Source organism: Esox lucius, chromosome 16 (genome assembly GCF_011004845.1).
Source record: "Esox lucius isolate fEsoLuc1 chromosome 16, fEsoLuc1.pri, whole genome shotgun sequence".
Lineage (NCBI taxonomy): Eukaryota > Metazoa > Chordata > Actinopteri > Esociformes > Esocidae > Esox > Esox lucius.
In genome coordinates, this window is record NC_047584.1 from 28,509,647 (window position 1) to 28,535,294 (window position 25,648).

Genomic DNA, 25,648 nt, shown 5'->3' on the forward strand with positions numbered 1-25,648 from the left:
ACATTAAAGACAGAGGACAGACAGGCAGGCTTCTATCATGAAACAGGCTGAGAGTAGCCGAGAGATTATTATGACGCAGTTGGCTTGTATTAAGAAGAGCAGAGCAGTGTGGGGTTAGTCAGAAAATGACTCAGTACTCAAGATTATTATATGAACTGCAAGAAGTGATCATCATCAGTCTGAGTGACCATTATGTGAACTGTATGAGGTGATTATCGTATGTCTGTCTGAATGACCATTATGTGAACTGTATGATGTGATCATCATCAGTCTGAGTGACCATTATGTGAAATGTATGAGGTGATTATCGTATGTCGGTCTGAATGACCATTATGTGAACTGTATGATGTGATTATCGTATGTCTGTCTGAATGACCATTATGTGAACTGTATGAAGTGATAATCATCAGTCTGAGTGACCATTATGTGAACTGTATGAGGTGATTATCGTATGTCTGTCTGAATGACCATTATCTGAGTTGTATGAGGTGATCATCGTATGTCTGTCTGAATTACCCTTATGTGAACTGTATGAAGTGATCATCATATGTCTGTCTGAATGACCATTATGTGAACTGTATGAAGTGATCATCATATGTCTGTCTGAATGACCATTATGTGAACTGTATGATGTGATCATCATATGTATGTCTGAATGATCATTATGTGAACTGTATGAAGTGATCATCATATGTCTGTCTGAATGACCATTATTTGAACTGTATGATGTGATCATCATATGTATGTCTGAATGATCATTATGTGAACTGTATGAAGTGATCATCATATGTCTGTCTGAATGACCATTATGTGAACTATATGATGTGATCATTGTGTCTGTCTGAATGACCATTATGTGAACTGTATGAGGTGATCATCGTATGTCTGTCTGAATGACCATAATGTGAATTCTATGAGACGATCATCGGCTGTCTGAATGGGCTAGTGGGTCATGTTACCGGTCCGATAGACCATTGAGTTAAACAGACAGGGCAGGGCTAGACAACAGCCAGACCATTGAACTAGCCATAGACCTGTAGACAGACTCCCCATTGAGTCAGGCCATACAGACAAACACCCAGACCATTTAGAAACCAGTGACCTTCGACCTGTATCAGTGAAAGGAGGCAGCTGTAGACAAGGCTAGGTCAGACAGTTCAGCTGACCTAACTGTCTGACCTCACTGTCTGACAACACAACACGCAGTGTTAGTATGTTAGTCTGTCTGATCAGCTTTATTACTGATACCATGCCTGTCTGTCTGATACAAAGCCTGTCTGTCTGATACAAAGCCTGTCTGTCCGACGCAAAGCCTGTCTGTCCGACGCAAAGCCTGTCTGTCTGACGCAAAGCTTGTCTGTCTGACGCAAAGCCTGTCTGTCAGATATCAAGCCTGTCTGATATCAGATAGATTTCCTAATAAGAACATGCCTGATCAGTAGAGGCTTTATGGAACGAGCAGAACAGAGTAGAGTAGCACAGAACGGAATGGAGGAGAAACAGAACAGAGCAGAACAGAAGAGCTCAGACTCAGAACAATGCCAATCGACACCCTAGAACAGCAGTCCAGACAGACCGGGGCCGAACCCACTGATACTAAGCATTCACAGGCCAATGTCCAGTAGTGCCCCGGGTGGTGCTGATGGAGTTGGAATTAAACAACCAACAGCAGCCCAAACGGGGATCATGTGTTTCTGTTACTCTGAAGCCTTTTCGGTTTCTGCCTCTGCAGTTCCCCGTCTACTGAAGAATGCCTACAGCAGACCTGAGTGGCTCCTCTACCAGCCAGTTGTTGGCGTGGACGGAAACTCGGGATCACACTGCAGACGTCAACGCAAACACCGCGGCAGTGCGAGCTGGCTGTCGGCCTGCTGTAGCCATGGTAACCAGAACTGCCCAGTGATCAACAAGCTCCGTGGCACTGACCTGGCACTGAGGGAGAGAGGGGATATGACAACTCACTCAGTATGGCACAGACAGCGCACGCACGCACGCACACGGACAGGCAAACAGAATAACAGACCGTCTGAAGGACAGACATGCAGACAGGCGGAGGGACAGACAGGCGGAAGGACAGACAGGCGGAGGGACAGACAGGCGGAAGGACAGACAGATAGGCAAGCTTGCAGAGAGTCAGGCAGGAAAGCACACCACCCTCCCCCAGAGAGTCAGTGGACTGTGAAGTCTAGACATTGATATGATATGGTCTAGCAGCAACAGGCTGACTACTAGGAAAACAACATGACATGGGAATGTAGGGAACTATTTTCAACTACAGACTGTTCTAACTATACTAAACCAGTCCTCTATAGAATAACAAGACTGTTCTAACTATACTAAACCAGTCCTCTATAGAATAACAAGACTGTTCTAACTATACTAAACCAGTCATCTATAGAATAAAAAGACTATTCTAACTATACTAAACCAGTCATCTATAGAATAACAAGACTATTCTAACTATACTAAACCAGTCCTCTATAGAATAACAAGACTGTTCTAACTATACTAAACCAGTCCTCTATAGAATAACAAGACTATTCTAACTATACTAAACCAGTCCTCTACAGAATAACAAGACTATTCTAACTATACTAAACCAGTCCTCTACAGAATAACAAGACTATTCTAAACTATACTAAACCAGTCCTCTATAGAATAACAAGACTATTCTATCTATACTAAACCAGTCCTCTATAGAATAACAAGACTATTCTAACTATACTAAACCAGTCCTCTACAGAATAACAAGACTATTCTAACTATACTAAACCAGTCCTCTACAGAATAACAAGACTATTCAAACTATACTAAACCAGTCCTCTATAGAATAACAAGACTATTCTATCTATACTAAACCAGTCCTCTATAGAATAACAAGACTATTCTAACTATACTAAACCAGTCCTCTATAGAATAACAAGACTATTCTATCTATACTAAACCAGTCCTCTATAGAATAACAAGACTATTCTAACTATATTAAACCAGTCATCTATAGAATAACAAGACTATTCTAACTATACTAAACCAGTCCTCTATAGAATAACAAGACTATTCAAACTATACTAAACCAGTCCTCTATAGAATAACAAGACTATTCTAACTATACTAAACCAGTCCTCTACAGAATAACAAGACTATTCTAACTATACTAAACCAGTCATCTATAGAATAACAAGACTATTCTAACTATACTAAACCAGTCATCTATAGAATAACAAGACTATTCTAACTATACTAAACCAGTCCTCTACAGAATAACAAGACTATTCTAACTATAATAAACCAGTCCTCTATAGAATAACTAGAATAACTATTTAAATAGTATTTTCTACTGAATAGTTCTTAGAGACCCGTCTATGCTTGGTCGGGGCTTGAGTATTTTCTGTCAATTCACCAGACCCCTCCCTAATCTCAGCCACACATGGTGTTGGCCTGTATCCAGCTTGGAAACCACACACACTAGTTCAGGAGAGCCCCATGACAGAGAGGGTTGGGGGTGGGCTAGCAGCAGAAAGACTTGAGTCTTCCATTGGTCTTGGTGGTTCACACGCAGATGTACACTGACGCTGCGTACAGAGAGACAGACAGGCACGAACGGACGAATGGGCACAGACGGACACGCCCACACGGACGGAAGGCAGTACAGACACGGACGAACTGACAGACGGACAAAAAACTGACAGAGAAATGGACCAGGGCACCACTGATGGTGCCAGGGGGGCAGGACTGGTCCTGCCATACGTTCAGGCAGCATCGGATGAAACTGACATAGACACACTGTGATATACTGAATGACGGGCATGACATGAGAGCTCTGTTGTCAAACAGGCAGAGACAGGTTATCATCACAGCCAACAGACAGAAAGACAGAGCTTCAGATCATGACAGCCAGGGGTTTTTATGGTCAATCTTATCGTGCGTCAAGTTACAAAGAAAGGCATTGAACAGCACTGAGATTGACTGGAGCCATGGGAGAAGATGGAGTGAACAGAGACAGACAGAGATATGTACAGAGGATGCAGAGAACAGAGAGAGATAGAGATATGTACAGAGGATGGAGAGAACAGAGAGAGATAGAGATATGTACAGAGGATGGAGAGAACAGAGAGATAGAGATATGTACAGAGGATGGGGGAGAACAGAGAGAGATAGAGATATGTACAGAGGATGGAGAGAACAGAGAGAGATAGAGATATGTACAGAGGATGGAGAGAACAGAGAGAGATAGAGATATGTACAGAGGATGGAGAGAACAGAGAGAGACAGAGATATGTACAGAGGATGGGGGAGAACAGAGAGAGATAGAGATATGTACAGAGGATGGGGGAGAACAGGAGTGATTTTCATTTGTCAGATGTGAACAAGACAACACAGTGTCTGATTTCTCACAGGATTCAAGAGAGGACCTCAAAACATCAATGTTCACGCCTTTCCGTTCTCTCTCCCCATTTCAATTCAATAAAGAAATGAAGGGAAAGAGAGAGAGAGGGGAGGCACTGACTTGTTTTAGAAGACAGGCTCCTCTCTAAAACCCATGAACGTTCCCAGATTCTCTCTTTCCTTTCCTCACTGTCTTTCTAAAGTACACCAGTGTTCCCTCTCTCTAGGACTGGATTACCCAGCAGGCATGTAGGACTGGAAGGGGGGGGGGGCTAACTAGGAACGCTACATTAGAGGCTCCCCTGGTTGCACTATGTGCAGAACTGCAGGTTAGCTTTAAAACTGCAGATGGTCTCTGAGCCTCATGACAAAATGGCGAGGAGGTCGGTGCAGTGGGACTCAAAATCCCAAACCCCAAGCCTGTCCTCTCTAAAACAGCGTTCTCTCTCTGATCTCTCAGCCACAGGGTGGACCAAGTGAACAGTCTGCGCAGACATTTGGCTTTGAGTGTTTTTACAACATGGCAACAGACCACGTTAGTTTGCCCATTACACAGACTGTGTTCGCTGTCTCCAGTGTCATGACGTTAAAGGAAATTCCACAGAGAAACTTACTGTCATACAGTTTCTTATAAACACATCAACCCTGTGGGCTAGGTGCAGAAAACTACTATCTTCAAACTCAAACTTTTCCCCCCTATGGGCTGTATAGAAGGACCCCCTAATGAACCCTTTTGGGTTCCAGGTGGAACCCTTATCACACATCGTTCTACCTGAAAACAAAACATAGTATTTTTTTTTATAGTGGGGCCATTTTGTAAAAATGTTTATAAGAGTGTAGCCTCACCAGACATGTGGCTTCTTATGTGACAGAGGTACTTAACAAGTACCTCTGTGACAGAGGTACTTAGCAACGCCTGTGGGCAGATTCAGCAGTGACGAGAGCCGGAGGAAGGAAAAGCTCTGTAACACTGAGCAGTGAATGACCTCACGCTGAACTCCAGTGGGTCCTGTACAACAACAACAACAACAAAAAACTGAGCAAATGAAACAAAAGACAGAAAGAAAGCACCAAGCAGGCAGCGACCATAAGAACTGGATGGTGTTGGAGCTGAGGAGGTTTGAATAGAGCTCAGTTCACCGTGTTAATAATGGATTCATGAACCTGAGGGAGTTCAGCTGGAGGGGAGGAGATGGAGGGAGAGAAGAGGAGTGCAGAGGAGGAGGCTATGAGGAAACTGCAGCAGTGATAATCCCCAGGCTGACCCAGCACAGTTCTACCACATCAATACTCCTTCTGCTCCAATCTCTCTCCAGAGGACTAGATAAAAGCACAGCCTTTTAGATGAAAGAACAACACACTGAAGAATTACAGTGTGCATCTGTTTTGATTCCATTTGGAAAATACTTCTTGAAGCAGAAGAATCGGCTAGCTACTGTAGCTTAATCGGACCACCAATCATCTTTGGCACATGACTCGGAGTAAACGGAATGGAATGTTAGCTGAAGAGACTGGTCGTCTGGCTAGCAGACGCTATCTGCCAATAACAATCTGGCAGTTTGGCTAACAGTAGCTCTCTGCCTGTAAACTAAGGACGCTGGTAGTCAAGGTAGCAGTATCTTTGTGCCTGTAAACTAAAGAGACTGGTAGTCAAGGTAGCAATATTTTGTGCCAGTAAACTAAAGAGACTGGTAGTCAGGCTAACAGTAGCTATTTGCCTGTAAGATAAAAAGACTGGTAGAAAGCTAGCAGTAGCCACCTACCTGTAAGCGAAATCGACTGGTAGGCAGCCAAGCCATAGTTACCTACCCACATGTAAGCTAAAGAGAGTGGCAGTCAGGCTAGCAGTAGTTCACTGTACAAACCCTGGCACTATGGGCAAAATACGAGAGGCCATGTATGGAGGGTCTGGGTAAAGTCTACAGTACCCCTGGCTACAGGCAGACAGACCGACCGTGTCTTCAGGTTGATCAGTTCAACAGCTGTCTGGGAGGGGTCACCCAGGGTTAATATGTCTGGAAGTAGCAGGTAGGGGAGGGGGGGTTAATGACTGTCTGGAAGTGCCAGGGTTAATGACTAACCAGCACACCCAGAGAGTGCTGCTCTGTTCAGTTCTGTTCTACTCTGCCCTGCTCTGTTCAGCAGGTCGGGTTTTCTCGTCAACACTAAGCCCATAAGATGACTGCTAACAATGACTGGAGCCACGCATGTGCTCAAGCAATAGTCTAACAGAAAAATAAAAGGGCATTAATTAGACAGAAGACAGAAAGCGCATTTTGGAGAGATGCGTCGTGCGTTCTTACAACACAGACCATTTGTCGCAACATTTCAAATTGGACAGAAAAAACATGCATTTCATCGACTGAACACTAACAAAATGCGTGTGAAAAGATAACACTGACTGCCAGAAAAGTCAAAAGAATTTGGCCGACCTATGTGGGAAGAGAAAAGGCATGGTCTTTTGGATAAATTTGGGCCTGATATATACCCAACACAATTTAGATCTGATTAACCCTAATCCCGAGCATATTTTCGGATTGGCTACTGCCAACCTCGGGTCCCAATCATACTGTGTAGTGATTTTACAAATATTTTCGGATCTTGGGTGTGTCAGATAGGAATTTCAAGGATGCAGTTCAGCTTGGATATACATTTCAGATCCAATAAAGACCTCTTAGAAATCAGGCAGTGGTAGTAATTATCTGTCTTTGTTACTGAATAAGGATATAGTTTGAACAAACCATACACAGATCGACTTATATTTTTCAAACCAACATTATTTGGTTCTAACGAAATTGACTCATTGACATGGACTCCCAGGTTGTTTAAGTCTAAGAGATTTCATAGGCCTCTCTTTAGAGTAGTTTATTAAACTTTAATTTGACTGGGTGTACATTAAAGACATATTGAAAAGCTGAATGGGAGATGAGAATGTGTGAGTTGCTCACCGCAGTATAAATGTTAAGAAGCTATTATTCCAGAAAAGGTTAGAGACCCCTGAAATACATATTTATGTAAAGCATGTTTTCAGCTCTCTGTTATCTATAATTGCTGTGGTTAATTGTCAGCACTAGAGACAATTAAAACCCAAACATAACTATTTAACAGTCCTAAATGTATTTGTGTGCCTAGATTTGTCAACTTAGAAGCACATGTGCTCTTTGCAAAAAAATATACCAGCTTAGAGCCCTGAAATGACTCAGTTTGGAAGTGAAAATCAGTTGCGCTACGCTTGAGCAAGACACATTTAACCATAATTGCTCCTGAACGTCGCTCTGGATAAGAGCTCTTCTAAATAACTAAAATCTCAAACGTGAGACTGGCTGCTACACCCAGACCAGACAGAGGCACTGCATGACAACAGATGAGCAAGCCAGCCCCTCCCCTCTGGTCCTGGGGTCAGCAGCCAGCCCCTCCCCTTTTGTCCTGGGGTCAGCAGCCAGCCCCTCCCCTCTGGTCCTGGGGTCAGCAGTCAGCTGACAGGAGGAATGGGGACAGCCTGGAGGAGACACTGCAGTCTGGTAAACAGAAAGGGTTATCGGGGTAGTCAGGGAGGATGAGAAGCAGACACTCCTATCTCTGAATCAAAGGATGCAGATCCTGAGTCCAGACACCCACAACATCCAGGATTTATCCACCTGGGGCAAAATTGGCCTCGATGTCTGATGGCACCTGATTCCCAATCCTGTAAAATGGTTAGGGTGGAGGGTGGGGTTTGGAGGTTGGGTACCCTTCAACCCTACAGACACCCTACAGCCAACCTATAACCACCCTACAACCTCTCTCAACCATTCTACAACCAGCCTACAACCATTCTACAACCAGCCTACAGTCAACATAATATAACCACCCTACAACCTCACTCAACCATTCTACAACCAGCCTACAACCATTCTACAACCAGCCTACAGTCAACATAATATAACCATCCTACAGACAACCTACAACCACCCTACAACGCCCCTCAACCATGCAACAACCATCCTACAAACATTCTACAACCACCCTACAGCCAACCTATAACCACCTTACAACCTCTCTTAACCACCTTAAATCCATCCTGCAACCATCCTTCAGCCAACCTATAGCCACCATATAACCACCCTAAAGGCTCCCTACAACCACCCAAGTCCCCCTACTACCATCCTACAGCCAACTGGTCTCCTATAAATATACAGATCTAAGCTTCTACTAAACATTACTGACAGTCCCCCATTAGCTGGGCTAAACCCCAACAACAAAACTATCAGGGCCACCTGGACACTGAAATAATCTTGTCTAATATTAGTCTGTAACCAGTAGCCATGTGGTTTCTGCACTGCATTTCACAACCCCCTAACATGGCGGCTCCACAAAAACAGCCATGGCTGCATTCATTCCATTCGTGTTGCAAGAACAAACCAAATCACTGTGAACTAGCGAGCAAGTCTGTGACCCTGTAAAACTGTGTCCGTTCCACGCGGTATTTCGTGGACCGCGGAGAACAAGCGGCTTCCAGTAACCAGGACCAGACCAGACAGTGCCGGCGGTGTTCTGGTTACGCAGTGGCGTCGGGTTCATCCGAGCCTAACTGACAAACAACCATCCAATATCCTGCTGCCTTCCAACTCGTGTTGCCGCCTGGCTCTGATCCCAGGGGAGATTACACAACCCACTGTAACAGTGTCTACCACTCTGACTGCCTTGTGTGTCTGGTCTGCAGTCATAACAATTGAATTTATCTTAGAGCTCTTTCACCAGGTAAGTGTGCTAAGAGCACGGCCCAACAGTGTTGACGTCTAGGCTCTCCTGCTGCTCCCTGAAATAGCTCATCATGTAAACATTCAACGAGGTCATGTGTCTTCATAACGTACCTAATCAAAATGGGGTACAATGCAAGCAGTCTGAGAGAGCAGAGCAATTAGCCACTGACTACAAGACTGCAACGTTAAAGGGGCTGTATGTAAGATTTTTACTGTAGTACTCGCGTAATTAGAAGCATACATGACCAGAAGACCTCAGCACTAAATGTTTAAGGTTAATGTTTCAAATACTTTTTTCTATACGATTGTTCAGAGCGCCTGATATATTCCCCATTTAAACTTCCTCGCTGGGCCATCTAACAGTTTGCATTTACTTTTAGTCTCCTCATACTCGCTGTAGACACTCGCAGCACTACCCCCCCCCCACCACCTTAAACCACCCTGGACTAGCTAATACTACTCCAGTCTTGTTCAGTAAGAGCAGAGGAGGAAACAAGCTGTGGGTTTAGTTTTTTGTTTAAGCTGTGTTATTGTTTAAATTCAGTCCTTCAAAACCGACAGAGGCAAGATTCTACACAGTGCCCCATTAACATAAATGACTGGCGACAAACACAACACCAACCGCTACTCAACTGATAAGACTAGGCAAACCAAATCAGCACAAGGAAGTTTTGGTTTTTATAATCCGCCCGCAATGTCTCTGGAAACGTTGCCGAGCCACTGCCCCGCTCAAAATGTAACAACCCGCTAAACACGCTGTAAAACCTCCCATCATTCACACCGACGCCCTACTCACACATCTCCACGCCCTCCGGTTGAGCGCCGGTACAGTTGCAGGAGCAAATGTCATCTGACTTGTTTTCGGGGCCGCTCAGAGCCGTTATGTCTGGCATGGGCCCGGCTGGAAGACACGGACCCAGGCGACGGCACCTGGCCGGGGAAGAGGCGCCGCGATCGGCCCTTGGAAACTTCCAGCATGGGTGTCCTCTGCCGTATCCGGTGCTCCCCTTCGCGACGACGCAGCCTCTACTTAGTGACACGCAGACATTTTTAACGGCTGTCTGTGTTTCCGCATCTCCAGACTAGAGGACTGCCGGGTTCCTCTCTGTCACGGGCCCAAACTGGGGAAAACACCCCGCCTCTAGTTCAGGGTGTCCGCCCCCACCCACCCCCACCCACCCCCACCCCGCCCCCCCCAGGATCTATGACCCCGCCCCCAAAAACAACGAAGAGACTCCCTCCAGACAGACGCCCGGGGGTGGGGGGAGGGTGCGCACTCAGAACAGATTGGTCTGGTCGTGACAATAACAGTGGACGAGGAGAGGGGTGTTTTAACACGTAGGGGGCAGGGTTGCGGCAGGAATGACACCCAGTCATAATATAGACGGCCTCGGCCAGTGAATGGGCTGACCTTGATGTGACCCGGCATTATGGCGACCCTGGGGAGCGGACCACATGCTGTTGGGAGTACCCCCACCCCCCCCCACTAGTACTGTTCCGTACAACCCCCACTTCCAAAAGTCCCCCCTGCCCCCTCCCCAAACCAGACGTCTAGGCTATAAATAAGTAGCCAGTACCGAGAGGCAGGGCTATACTTCGGTTTCCAGGAAATGATAGAGCTGTCCGTTGTATGACAGAGTAATTCAGTATTAGCCTAAAAATACAATAATTTGTGGGGAAATTCAGGTAGAAATAAACATGTTCTAAACGTGTGTGTATGTATTATGAATGAGCTTCTGCTGAAACAGTCTGGCTCTGCTTAGATAAAATACATAAACCCTCTCATCCGCTAATGAATGAGCTACTACACATTCTGACGTTATGTTCAGAGATGAGTTGTAGGAAGTATTTAGTAACACGCACCAAGATTACCCCAGACAAACCACCTGTCTGTCTGACAGCCTCTGCCTACCTGCCTGTCTCTCTGACAGCCTCTACCTACCTGTCTGTCTGTCTCTCTGTCTGTCTGTCTTTCTCTGTGTGCCTGTCTGTTTCTAACTGCATGAAGAAACAATAAGCTGGTAGGTATAGTGATTTGCTGGAGCAAGGTTACAAAAACGCATTTTAGGTACACTTGCATTTTTTCTTTTAACTCAAAAGAAATTAACAAAATGCTATGACTTTTCAATACCCAACATCAATGAAGACAATATACAGCATAAGCGAAGTCTATAAAGCCCTTTCACTGAGGTGTTAAAGCAGCCTGCTGCACACCTCCATCTAGTGGACATGTTAGGTAAGGACAGCTTGCACTGATATAAAAATACTGTCAATCTCAAGCTGACCCTTGTCCACTACGCAATTCCACAGAATGGCTAGGGGTTTTATAAACATGGTCCACTATTACTTAATAAAACAAGAATGAGACTCTGATCTACGAAAAACACCATCAACAATTCAACATCCAATTTAGGATATATTTTGTTTTGTAGGTGTCACGTCACAAAATAAGATGTAAACAAATGCACCTGTCATACAATTAGACACACCTACCCATTCTATTCTGTGAAATTGTGCAAGCCAAAAAATACAGCAGTGCTTTATGGGATTCCACCACCCTCACTAAAGCTGCATTGTTGCATGATTGCTCAAAGGGGCCACAGGAGGGTTTAATTAGCCCCTACGGCCTTGATAATGTTCGCTCCCTTAGCTTTGGGACATTTGTGCAAATGTTGGTCCATTTGTGATTTAGCAACAGGTTCTGCCCACTCCAGTACACTGCTAGCCCTAGAAAGTCTTTATACCCCTTATCTCCTCTGTTAGACATATACCCAGGCTCACAGAGGAACTGTCACATAGTCCTCTGCCACAGAAAGACAGGTCTCACAGAAAAGGTGTGTGTATGTGTGCGTAGCACAGAGACAAGAACAAAATCATCTAACATTTTATTTACTCAGCAGGCACTTGTCCGAAGACATTTACAGAAGCAGTTAGGGTAAAGCGTGAAGAACCTTGCTCAGGAGCTTGTGATCATGCTGATTGATCCAGTGAGCTTTTTAGTCCAGAAGGCCGCTGCCCTGCGCGAAAGAGAGAAGAACGATGACAGAAAGAGAAAAGCTACATGAATAAGGAGGGACAGAATGGAAAGAGAAGAGACGGGGGAGATCTGATAGAAGGTGAGAGAGATGAGTGACACAAAGAGGAGAGAAAGGAGCGAGAGACAGCTGAAAATACCAGAGAGAGAGAGAGAGACAGACAGAGTAGAGGAGGGACAGTAGAGGGAGATAGGTGTCGAGCTCTTCACCCTAAAGAGGCTCTGTCTGATGGCTGCTGAGTTGAGCACGGTGATGGCTGTCTGATGGCTGTTTGCCCGGACAGAACCCAACCCTCTCAGCCAGGAGAGGAAGATGAGGTAACGTCTGGCTTTAATGCCAGTCTGAGCCTGCATCCCAAATGCAACCCTAATCCCTTTGTAGTGAACTACTTCTGACCAGGGACCCCGGTGGTACAGTCTATTTGGTTAGGCCCATAGGATTTTGGCCAGATGTAGTGCACTATGCAGGGAATAGGTTGTCATTTGGGGTGCAGTCTCCTGGACAAGCAGGCAAAGAGGATGATGGGAAGGCAGTAGGAGGGGCAGACAAGCGCAGCAGCGTCACAATACTCATAACAGCTCAGACAACAATCGCTATGATAATCACTAACGATAATCACTATGACAACCACTGTCAGTAATCACTTTGTTAATCACTGATAGACACTATCAACAACCATTGAGTATGATCACTGACAATAACTATAGAGGATAATCATAGAAAGCAACCACTGACTAAAATAGAAAACTGACTAAAATCTCAGATGGTAACCAATGTCGATAATTACTTATGATAATCACTGAAGATAACCATGAAGATACTCACTTATCATTGACACAAAACTACTGCCAACCATAAATGTAGGCAGTCACACAAATAATTATCACAGATTTTGATGTCTAATGATAATCACTAATGGAAATCACTGAGAATAATAGATCATGATATTTATGCTTTTCAAGCAGGGATCCAATAATACTTTCTACTACTTCCACTTCCAATATAACCACAAATGATCATCACAGTTGATGACAACTGCTAAGCTAATTTAACTGTTCCCAAAAGGGCTATATGAGGTACTTCCAATGTATAATTAATTTTAACACAGAAGTCTTGCAAAACTGGTAAGAAACTCAAGGGGCGCCAAGGTCGTCTGGTGTTTTGGGCATCAGACTAGTGTACCAAAGGTCCCTGGTTCTAATCCCCTACGGCCAAGGGGAAAGCTATTTTGTTCTGTCACTGAGCAAGACAATTAATCCTAATTCCGACCAACTCCATTTGTAACATTTCCCTAAGGTAATGGCTGAAAATAAGAATTGGTTCTAAATCAATGGTTCTTGCCTAGCTAAATAACGGTACATATATGTGATAAAAGAATAGTTTAGAACCAGAACAAAGAGCTTCACCCTCCCTCACAAATGTGTAAGATGCTAACATTTGCGAATTTGCGAAAGTTAGGCATCAAAACTAACATGATTTCTTAGTTCACGCGACCATCGTTTTAAAACTAACCTACGGCATAATTTGCGGGTGCCCCACCCCCCATCCCCGGTACCTAAAAGCACGTGCTGTTCCAAATGTCTAAAGGGAGAATACCACTGCAACAGCAATATTGTTAGGAGCCCCAAGTCACTCGAAGCCTTCTTACTTCAAGGCCAGTTTGCACGGCTGTCCATCTGTTGTGCTCGCCGTACGTGACTCTGTTGACGAGGGTGTCTAGCGTCAGTTGTTGCAGATCTCTCCATGGGGCAAGGGCGCTGAGGCGTGACAGACTTGACACTCAGAGCCTCTGATGCAGGCGGCACGGTGAGCATTCAAGCACAGTGGAAACCTGGCCAGTCCTGCCGAGGGAGCAAAGCCTCTTCCTCGAGGGTTGGGGAAGCACTGCTCCACATTCAAGGTTGTCACGTATTCTTTTGTGGTTGCGTGCTACTTTTTTAACAGCATGACGGCTCACATAGGTAGCTTTGCCTGTCTCGCTCCGGCACTTGTGACAGGTGAGTTGATCTAAAGGCGGCCACCACTTATTTCCACAGTGCTCTTTCCAAGCCACTGTGCCTCGACCCAAGCGGAGGATAAGGTCTGCGGCCCGTTATTCTGATGTGCTTCCCCCAGCAGGTCAGATGAAAAGCAACAACAATTTCTTGGGAGGGAGAGGCTGGCGTTCATCCAGTGGTTTGTCTTTGGCGCAAAGTAGCTTGCTAGCTACCCATCCCCAGGAGGGATTCCAACCAATCGTAAATTGACCTGGGGGTTACGACTACAGCAGAATCATGACCCAAACCAAGACACACAAGGTGAATCATGTGAGCATGAGAAAACCCAAAACCAGCTCAAGAGCCTTTGCCAACTCGTTCTTGCTGGACTTCTTACTCTTTGTCACCAGCTAACCAGACAAAAACCCAGGCAGTGTTTGGGAGCAAGTGCTATTGTCACAGTGTAACTGGACAGTTACACTGAAGCCAATGCTGGGAGTACATTGTAAATGTTTGCCAGAAAGTTGAGACTTTCTTCTCTGAGATGCCAAGCCATGACTAGATCACTTGGGGAGCAGTGCTAGCGACAGTCCGAGCCCCTTTTGTCCTTGAAAGGCATGATTGTTGAGCATGTTAATGTGTGGATGTGATGTGAGCACGTACCCCATAGAGTGTTGTACAGAATAATCAACTGAAAGGGAACCACTGCCGATACTCACGCCAATGATAACCGCCAATTCCCACTACCGATATCCCTTGCTGATAACAGCCGACCATAACCACTGAAGGTAATCCCGGACATAAAAGAACTGGTGACATAAGACCAGACAGACGGAGTCCAAGAGGTCAACGTTAGATGCACCCTGTTGAACGTAGCATCAAAAATGGGGGTGAAAGTAATATCACAACATAATAATAATAATAATAATCCAAGTCACATCTCATTACTTCATCTGCAGCTAATTAAAGTCATGCTGCCTTGTTTGCGTTGAAATACTTAAGCAGGTACTCAAACTAAAAAGAAAACCCCTCCAATACTCTGTGATGTAAGTCACTTTCATCCCTGTCCCTAACTCAGTAGGGAAGTTCACTTGTCTCTCTGTTGTCTGCCCGGCGACAGAGTCCGCTGGGTCTGATTGGTCCCTGGGACCCGAGATGGAGTGCTGAGAAGGAACAGACTGCAGTGTCTCAGTGCAGCAGATACACTCTCTCTCTTATCAAGCTCTTTTTCTCCTCTCTCTCCCTCTTGCTTTCAGGTTCTTTTTCCGTCTCTCAGTCCCAGCCATCTTTTCACCCTCTCCCGCTCTCTCTCTCCTCTACCTTCCCCACCCATCCAGATCAGCAGTCTACAAGCCAAGCCTAGACAGTGAAAAATGCTTATTGCCACAAAAAACTGAAAGAAACACCACAAGGCACAGCTGTGTTGGTTGGGGTGGACATCAGGTAACCATACACAGTGTCTCATCCTCCCTCAAACTAATACTAAGTAGGCCTAGCAATGACCCATACACTGCTCCATACAAAGTAACAGAAATCTACTAGAAACTGCGGTCAGTATCACTGCCAAGCACTGCACCACCACTGCGGTCAATATCACTGCCAAGCACTGCACCAACACTGCGGTCAGTATCACTGCCAAGCCTGTAACAAAAACCACTGAAAACAAGCACAGACACTGGCCAGATATGTTAACAATACTGTGCTTGTATAAAGACATTATTTGTTTGACTGAATGTAAAGAAATCTGGGAGCATTTAAAAAAAGATTGAGGTGGTTTAAAAATTGTGGCCAGGTAGGCCACAATTTCCTGACATGCAACCAGAGGCAGGGGATATTACACGGATCTTGTTGCTGCTGCCAGACAGCAAGAAGGCATGCATCAGTTTCATCCTAAAAATAAAAAAAACTAAGTAAGAATCAAGATTTTTTTAATCGACAGTATGGAACTGGAGGACTGTCTTTCTACTGCATCGTCTTTAGTAGAGCACAAATATCTACAGATACAAGGCCTAGCAACTACATCGGCGCTAGCTCATTAGCTTTAGCTGGTAGCTGGCGGGCACCCATACAACCAGCTTGAAAACAATGATAAGAAATTGCAATTGTTTGTATTATTCTTAGCAATTATTTAGGATTCTTTGACAATGAGCCTTTTGTTGTTTAATCGACATTCAACTTCAGGTTAGACAATAGATAAATTAAAACAAAACATATAACTACCACCTAGATCTGTTGTTCTGGCAAAATGTGAATGCTATAGCAGCTAGCTAGCTTAATCTACTAATACTGGACCAGACCAGGTCCAACCCTGACAACCCCGTGGCACATCCCCCGGCAGTATGCTTGGGTCTTGGCTGTATTTTCACATTTATATTTTCACATTTGTAATTTAGCAGACACACTTGACAACTCCGAAAAACTGCACGCTTCAGTTCGGGAGCAGGGCTTAGGGATCCTCTCCAACAAAACCACCCTACTCACTGCTTCTACCGCCATACCCTTTCCCTCCTCCATCCTCCCTGTTTTCTCCACCCTCCCGTCTTTTCTCCTACCTCCCTGTCTACGTCTTTCCTGCCCCTCACTCCCTCCCCGACTCCATGTCGCCTCCTCTCATGTCCTATCTGCCTGTCTCCTATAACATCTGTTATGGACAATACGTATGTCAAGGGCTTCCCACAGACAATCGTCCCAGCCAGGCTCTCAACAACAGGCTGCAACTATAACCCTGTTTCCATAAAGGTTGGGACACCGCGAAAAAGGGAAATAAAAACAGAATGCCATGACGTGCAAATCATCTAAACCTTATATTCAACAGAAAGTATTACAAAGAAAACATATCAAATGTTGAAACTGGGATATGTTGTTTCTTGAAAAACAAATGCCCACTCAGAATTTGATGCCAGCAACACATTTCAAAAAAGCAGGGTCAGTGTCAACATAAGACTGGAAAGGTTGTGTAATGCTAAAACACTAAACCTGGTGGAATATCACACAACTAATTAGGTCAATTGGCAACAGGTTAGTAACATGATTGGGTATAAAAACAGCGTCCCAGAGAGGATGAGTCTGTCAGAAGATGAGGAGGGGTTCACCACTCCGTGAAAGACAGGCAACTATTTAAGAACAACGTTTCTCAACGTAGAATTGCAAGGAGTTTGGGGATCTCATCATACAAAATATAATTAAAAGATTCAGAGAAATCTCTGTACGCAAGGGAGAAGACCGACAACCAATATTGGATGGCCGTGACTTTCGGGCCCTCAGATGGCACTGCATTAAAAACAGACACGATTCTGAAGTGGAAATCACTGCATGGGCAATAAAACACTCCCGAAAACCAGTGTCTGTGAACACAGTATGTCGCGGCATCCATAATGCATAAAACTCTACCATGCAAAGAAGAAATCATATATAAACCAGATACAGAAATACCACCACATTCTCTGGGCCTGAGCTCATTTAAGATTGGCTGAGGTGAAGTGGAAAACTGTCCTGTGGTCTAACAAATCAAAATGTTTAAGTATTTTTGGGAATCATGGACGCCGCATCCTCCAGGGCTAAAGAGGAGCAGGACCATTTGGCTTCTTATCAGCGCACAGTTCAAAAACCAGCATCCGTGATGGTAGTGGGGTGTATTAGCGCGCATGGCATAGGTGACATACACACCTGTGAAGGCGCAACATATGCTGCCATCCATTCAATGTCTTTTTCAGGGAAGGCCTTGCTTATTTCAGCAAGACAATGTCAAACCACATTCTGCACTTATGACAACAGCGTGGCTCCGTAGTAAAAGGGTCAGAGTGCTAAACTCACCTATTGAAAATATTTGACGTATTATGAAATGAAAGAAAATACTAAGGAGACCCTGAACTGTTGAGCAGCTGAAATGCTATATCAGGCAAGAATGGTAAACATTACACTTTCAAACTACAGCAATTTGTCTCCTCAGTTCCCAAACGCTTGACAGAGTATTGTTAAAAGAAGAGGTAATGCAACACAGTGGTAAAGATACACCTGTCCCAACTTTTTTTGAAACGTGTTGCTGACATCAAATTCAAAATGGGCATGTATTTTTCCCAAAACAATAAAATGTCGCAGATTCAACATTTGACGGGTTGTCTTTGGGGATAAATTATTTGCAAACGTGGTTGTAGTATTGGAGTTCAAAATTAACTGTCAAAAAAGTTGGAAGCTTAGGGTGGACTTTCCCCAAAATGTATAGAATGTTTTACCTATCTATTATCTACCTTCTTTTCTGTCTATCAACCCACCTGTCTGTCTGTCTACCCACCAGTCTGTATGCCTTTCTACCTAACTACCTGCCTACCAGATCTCTGCCTAAATCACCGGCTGTGTCCTCTTACTGTGGCCGTGACTTCAGTGGACTCTGGTAAAAAGTAGTCCACAACAGAGGGAACACGGTGCTGTTTGGAAGGCAGTGCCCATTTTTGGTGTTTGGTTTTAGAGAAGATGTAGTGCTGTTTTGGTTTTACAGTAGATGTAGTGAGGTTTTGGGTTTTACAGTAGATTTAGTGTAGTTTGGTTTTACAGTACTGTAGATGTAGTGTGGTTATTCAGTGTAGTGTGATTTTATAACAGATTTGTATGGTTTCTCAACAGTAGTGTTTTTTCAACAGTATATGCAGTGTAGTTTTAAAGTAGATTATTTTGATATAGAGGTAGTGTGGTTTTACAGTAGATGTAATGTGGTTTGGTTTTACAGCAGATGTATTGGAGTATTTGGTTTAACCCTAGATGCGGTGTGGTAATACAATAGATGTAGTGTGGTTTTACAGTAGATGTAATGTGGTTTTACAGTAGATTTAGTGTGGTTTGGTTTTACAGCAGATGTAGTGAGGTATTTGGTTTTACAGTACATGTAGTGTGGTACTGCAACATTTAACAGTTGAGTATTTCTGCTTGGAACAAAGACCTGTGAGCCACCAACAGAATACTGATGGGAGCTGGAGGCAGTTTGAAATAACTTTGAAAAGGGCAACACAACTTCATAACTCCACCACCACTCTTTTCGTTTGCTTTTTCTTCTTCTGCCCCCCCCCCTTCTCTGTTCCCTCTCTTGCTGGCTTTCCACTTCTCTCATTCTCATGATCCCCATGAATGGTATTTCAGACAAAACAACTTTAAAGCCACCCCCCCTCTCTCTTTTCCCTCCCATCCCTCTCTTTTCTCTCCCATCCCTCTCTTTTCCCACCCATCCCTCTATTTTCTCTCCCATCCCTCTCTTTTCCCACCCATCCCTCTCTATTCCCTCCCATCCCTCTCTTTTCCCTCCCATCCCTCTCTTTTCTCTCCCATCCCTCTCTTTTCCCACCCATCCCTCTCCATTCCCTCCCATCCCTCTCTTTTCCCACCCATCCCTCTCTTTTCTCTCCCATCCCTCTCTTTTCCCACCCATCCCTCTCTATTCCCTCCCATTCCTCTCTTTTCCCTCATATCCCTCTCTTTTCCCTCCCATCCCTCTCTTTTCTCTCCCATCCCTCTCTTTTCCCACCCATCCCTCTCTATTCCCTCCCATCCCTCTCTTTTCTCTCCCATCCCTCTCTTTTCCCACCCATCCCTCTCTATTCCCTCCCATTCCTCTCTTTTCCCTCATATCCATCTCTTTTCCCTCCCATCCCTCTCTTTTCCCACCCATACCTCTTTTCCCACCCATCCCTCTCTATTCCCTCCCATTCCTCTCTTTTCCCTCCCATCCCTCTCTTTTCCCTTCCATGTCTCTCTATTCCCTCCCATCCCTCTCTTTTCCCTCCCATCCCTCTCTATTCCCTCCCATCCCTCTCTTTTCCCTCCCATCCCTCTCTTTTCCCTCCCATCCCTCTCTTTTCTCTCCCATCCCTCTCTTTTCCCTCCCATCCCTCTCTTTTTCCTTCCATGTCTCTCTTTTCCTTGTCCTATCTCTCTCTATATAAATGTTTTCCCTTCTCTTCTATTTCATCTTTGTGTTTTTTTGTGTTATTGTTATTCTCTGATGATTTCTAATAAATGGTTTGTCAGGAAGATACACAGAAACACACCTGTCATCCAGCATTTAAACCCTTTTATACACCAGCCCGACCAGACGTTGAATTTAATCTAATATCACGTAGCCGTCACCTTCAGGAGCACCAGACTATTTCTGCCAAACCGCAGCGACTTCACACCACCAGAGCAGAGCAGCACAGGGAGGAGAGTGGTGGGGAAGAGGCTGAGGACTGCAGGGTCAGTGAAGGAGTTGGAGAGGTAGGCTTTCAGAGACAGAGAGGACGGTAGAGAGGAATGTTGGTGGGACAGACAGGGGGAGGTGGGAGGTTTGGAAGGGACCAGGAGGCGGGCGGTGGGAGGGGTTTGAGGGAACGAGAGGGAGGTGGGGAGGGAGGGTCGGAGGAACCGAGGGAGGTGGATAGGGAGGATACGAGGGACAGAGATGGAGAGGAAGAGTAGGAGGGAAGGAGGAATGGAAGAACAGCATGGATGACAAATGAGACATCCCACAGGGACTCACCATCGTCATCATGGCAGCGTACGATATGACACAACATGGCACAGTACCTTCACAAGCCCTGTGTGTGTTTGTGTGAGAGTGCGTGTGCGTGTGTGAGAGAATGTGTGTGAGTATGTGTGCGCTAAAACAGCCCCTATCTAAACAAATCTGTATATAAGCAGTTCCAGTTTGGACACACCCACTCATTCAAGGGTATTTCTTTATTTTTACTCTTTCCCACAATAGAATACTATTAAAGACATCAAAATTAGGAGATAACACATATGGAATCATGTAGCAACCCAAAAAGTGGTAAACAAGTCAAAATACATTTCACACTGTAGATTTGTCTAAGTAGTCACCCTTTGCCTTCATGACAGCTTTGCCTACTCTTGGCATTCTCCTTCTTTGACTGGTACTGTATATATATATATATATATATATATATATATATATATATATATATGTGTACAGGTGCATCTCAACAAATTAGAATAACGTGGATTTATTTTTTCTTCATAATATAAAACCAAGAATTGATACCTTCATATATTCTAGATTCATTACACAAAGTGAAACATTTCAAGCCTTTTTTGTTTCAGTCTGGATGATTATGGCTTATAGCTCATGGAAATCAAAAATCCAGTATCTCAAAATAATAGAATAAAACATTTACAATACAAAAATGTTGACCTGAGAAGAGCTCTAATCAGCTAATTAATTCAAAAAATAGGGACAGGGGCATGTTTATTACCGTGTTGCATCACCTCTTCTTTTAACAATACTCTGTAAGCGTTTGGGAACTGAGGAGGCAAATTGCTTTAGTTTTGAAAGCGGACTGTTCCCCTTCTTGCTTGATATAGGATTGCAGCAGCTCAACAGTTCCTATGCTGTATTTGTCATTTCATAATACACCAAATGTTTTCAATAGGGGACAGGACTGGGCTGCAGGCAGACCAGTTTAGCACCCAGACTATTTTACTACAGAGCCAAACTGTTGTGATACGTGCTTAAGGTGGTTTGGCATTGTCATGCTGAAACAAGTAAGGCCTTCCCTGAAAAATACATTGTCTGGATGGCAGCATATGTTGCTCCAAAAGCTGTACATATTGTTCAGCATTTATGGTTCCTTCACAGAAGTGCAATTCACCCATGCCATGTGCATTAACGCACCCCCATACCATTATGGATGCTGGCTTTTGAACTGTGTGCTGATAAGAAGCCGGATGGTCCCTCTCCTCTTAAGGCCAGAGGACGCAGCATCCATGATTCAGAGTGGTGAACCCCTCCCCAACTTCACTTCGGACTGCTCTGACCCAGTTTTTTTTTTTACGTGTTGCTGGCATCAAATTCAAAGTGTATTTTCCAAGAAACAATAAAATGTCTCAGTTTCAACATTTGTGGTGTTGTCTTAGTACTATTTCCTATTGAATATAGGGTTTAAATGATTTGCACATCATTGCATTCTGTTTTTCTTGACATTTTACTGAATGTTAGGCTAACATTCGGGTTAGACACTAGTCCAGTCTAAATTTTCTCTCAGATAAATCAGACCGTTGGAAATGCAAGCTCCAGCATCTCCACTGACTCAACCAATCCCGTACACTGCTGTCACTGAGCAGATTTGGCTCTCACACAAGTCAAAGTAGATAAAACTCCCATGTGTACACAATGAAGGAGTCAGACAGAATTAAGCTCTACCACGCGACAGATAGTTCTGCAATAAAGAATGCCTCATCTAATCGGAAGAAATTAACTACTTAAATTAGTTTCTCAGCTCTAACATTAGGCAGCTGCCTACTACCTTGCCTGTAGTCACAAGCTAACCACCTACCCAGCCCAGCTAAATCGATGCGGGGAGAGCAAAAATAACATTACATGGGTGTCTCTGGCTAGTGGTCTGGCTGCTAATGTGAGCAGAGATGATAATAACTGACTTTAAGGAAACAAAGTAATACACAACCCTGAAATGACTTTAATACACAACCCTGAAATGACGTTAATACACAACCCTGAAATGACTTTAATACACAACCCTGAAATGAACAAAACTGAAAGCTAGTGTTAGTGCTCGTCAGAGAACACAACCAGTCCTACAAATAATGCACTGTTTTGACAGACAGAGAGAAAGATGTGAACGGAGGGAAGAACAGCTCAGAGCCTCCTGCTTTCTCTCCCTTCCACTCCCCCCATTCTCTCCCTCCCCCCTCTCCCTCCCATCACACATTCTCTGCCTCGCGCCCTCCCTCCCTCTCTCACCCTCTCTTGAAAGTATGTCCTATGTCTTTTTAAACGAAAACAAATTAAAACTTCCCTTTCAACACATAATTCGCAGAAAGGCTCTATTTACATTTTACATTACTTTGAAGTAATTTATCAGACACTTATCCAGAGAGACATACAGTAGAGGGCACATACATTTTCCTGCTTTTCAATTTAATTTTCTCTCCCTCTGGTTTTACATCTGTCTCTACCTCCCTCTCCCTCCATCTTCACTCTCCATCTTTCTTCCATGGGGGCTATTGCACCGCCTAGACTAATGTTACCCAGAGGTGTCAGACTGGGATAATTATCACTCTACCCTACTGACAAGCATGCACATGCGCACACACACACACACACACGCAGACACGGACACACACAAACACCTCACCGTGACTAGCGCCAGAATGTGTCTTGCTGTCATTTAGGTCCTAAATACCCACTCGCTTTGTAACCGCCTTTCTAACGGCACGGCCACCATAGAAGCCGATCCATACGTCCTGCTAGCAGTGTGAGGCCACCCACTAGATGGAGGATTCATTAACTGTACTTTCATTGATTTCTCTCCCCATTGAGCCGAGCCCTGAACTACACTCCCCTCCATTCACATCACCGTTCCCTTCAGACCACAACTGAACAAGAGAAATGGAATGACACTGAACACATTTTCCTGTGTGCGAGACGTGTGTGTGTGTGTGCGCGCGCGTTTGTGTGTGTGTGTGTGTGTGTGTGTGTGAGAGAGAGACGTGTGAGGGGCCTACTTGTTTTTCACTGTGTTTTGTTTTGGTCTCTTCTCTTAACAAACGACCAATCCCGTCTGTCTCCCGCGGTCTTCTTCAGGAGCCCTGTCACTCTGTAAGACCACTCCATTTATTTCCCAGAGTTCACAGGGGCGCTCTTTCAGGACGGGAGTGAAAGGCAGGGAGGGGATCGTTTTTTAATGGGACAGCTGCATCATTACCTAGCGCATAGGTGGCCTGAGACTCCTGCAAAGTACTTTGTGTATACATATGACATATATTATATGTAAGAATAGCTCCAGATGCATTTCTATGAACACAGACAGTTAATTAACCTATTTGATTATCCGTTTGTGAAATAATTTGTTTGAAATAACTGTACACTATACGGGCCTATCCTGTGGGTGTGCATGAGCATCGAAAAATATCACTAGTTAGCTTCACAGTAAAAGTGCTGCCCAAGAAAACTCACGGCCTTTAGCCAAAGAGAAAATCACGTCAGTCAAGTTATACATCCTGCAAGTTTGATTGGACTGTCACCGTTTTCGAAATGGTAGACATAGCTGCCAAGCAATAATTGTGATTCATGTTGACAATACACAAACAAATCATTTTCAAAAGGTTTCATGACAAAACCACGGTGAAAACGAGTTAGCGCTCACTGGTCAAAGCATACAGAGTAAACATAGTAGTTTGCGTTGCTATTACACTCCACCAGAACGGAATCCGCAACTAAGCTGTTTTTGTAATACAGAGGATTGCTCTGAAAGGGAAGCGTTTGAATTAATATAGCAATTAATATTATCATGGTGAGGCATTAACATGACTAAAGGCCTAGTGAAATAATCAGTTTAATCTGGATTTATTAGCATGAATGTAAACATACTCAGTGTGGCGCCAGGAGGCCCAAGGAATTTCTAATGTCCACATGATTTACAATGTCCCAGAAACCTGAACATTTAATTTGTCATCAACAATACAACAACATTCTTGAGCGATGACATCAAGCAATGCAGTGAATGAATGCAAATAAGCTTTAAGTTGAACTGTAACAACAAACAGAAACAGTTCATTCTTCCGCTTTAAAAGGTCAAAACCAACCAAACAGTCTCCAGAGTCACTCAGTCAGCTTTGCATACAATTTAATCCTTTCACATATTTCAAAGAATTGCACTTGCATTCCATCAGTCACCCTCCCTCCCTACTCTCTCCTCCCCCCCCCCATCCATCAACTCCATCCATCCATCTATTGTCAGTGTGCTGTATGTATGCAGCATGCCTACTGGATGGCGTCAGATTGAGAATGAGTTTGATTTACATAATGCTCTAAAGGCTCTGAGATTGAGATAAAGACTAGCAGTAAACAGAGCTCAGATTAAGATTCTGAATGCTAGCAGCTAACAGCACAGATTAAGGCGCTAAAGGCTAGCTGCTAAAAAGAGCTTAGATTGAGATGCTAAAGGCTAGTAGTTAACAGCACAAAATAAGACACTCAAGGCTAGCTACTAACAAAGCTCAGACTGAGATGCTAAAGCCTAGAAGCTAACAGCACATATTAAGATGCACAAGACCAGCAGCTAACAGACCTCAGATTGAGACGTTTACGGGTTCATAGTGTAGATTGAGATGCTACAGGCTACTAGCTAAAAAACTCAGATTGAGATGCTAAAAGGCTACCAGCCAACAGAGCTCAGATTGAGATGCTAACAGCTAACCTCATTCAGCTGCTGTCAGCTTTAATTGGCCCTTCTCTCCAACAGGCTGGCCTGGTTCCTCTCTGACCTGGCATCCAGAGAAAACTATTAAACATGTTCAAAGTGTGCCGCAGCTTAGCCTTCAGTGAACAGGCTCAAAGCTTTCATTTGAAGAATGAGGAGAGAGGGAGATGGAGGGGAGGGGGGGGGGATGGGGGAGAGAGGGAGGTGGAAGGGGGGAGAGAGAGGTGGAAGAGAAAGAAAAACTCATCATGTTTATTCAATCCCTCTCAGATTGCCGACTTAAAATAATCCTTTAAACACATGGAAAT

At 44.3% G+C, this 25,648-nt stretch overlaps 1 protein-coding gene across 3 annotated transcripts in view; it reads right to left on the reverse strand.

The window, feature by feature from the left end:
- Window positions 1–25,648, reverse strand: part of ldlrad4b (low density lipoprotein receptor class A domain containing 4b) — a 65,023-nt gene that overhangs the window by 11,171 nt on the left and 28,204 nt on the right. The window contains exon 1 of one of the 3 annotated variants that reach the window (XM_029113625.2): window positions 9,925–10,229. The exons of 1 other annotated variant lie outside the window; for it this stretch is intronic. In XM_029113625.2, coding sequence (XP_028969458.1) covers window positions 9,925–10,021 — 97 coding nt within the window. In that variant the 5' untranslated portion in view covers window positions 10,022–10,229. Of the gene's footprint in view, window positions 1–5,232; window positions 9,828–9,924; window positions 10,230–25,648 lie in introns of those variants that run through there. One more of the 3 variants, XM_029113626.2, reaches the window with a different exon arrangement.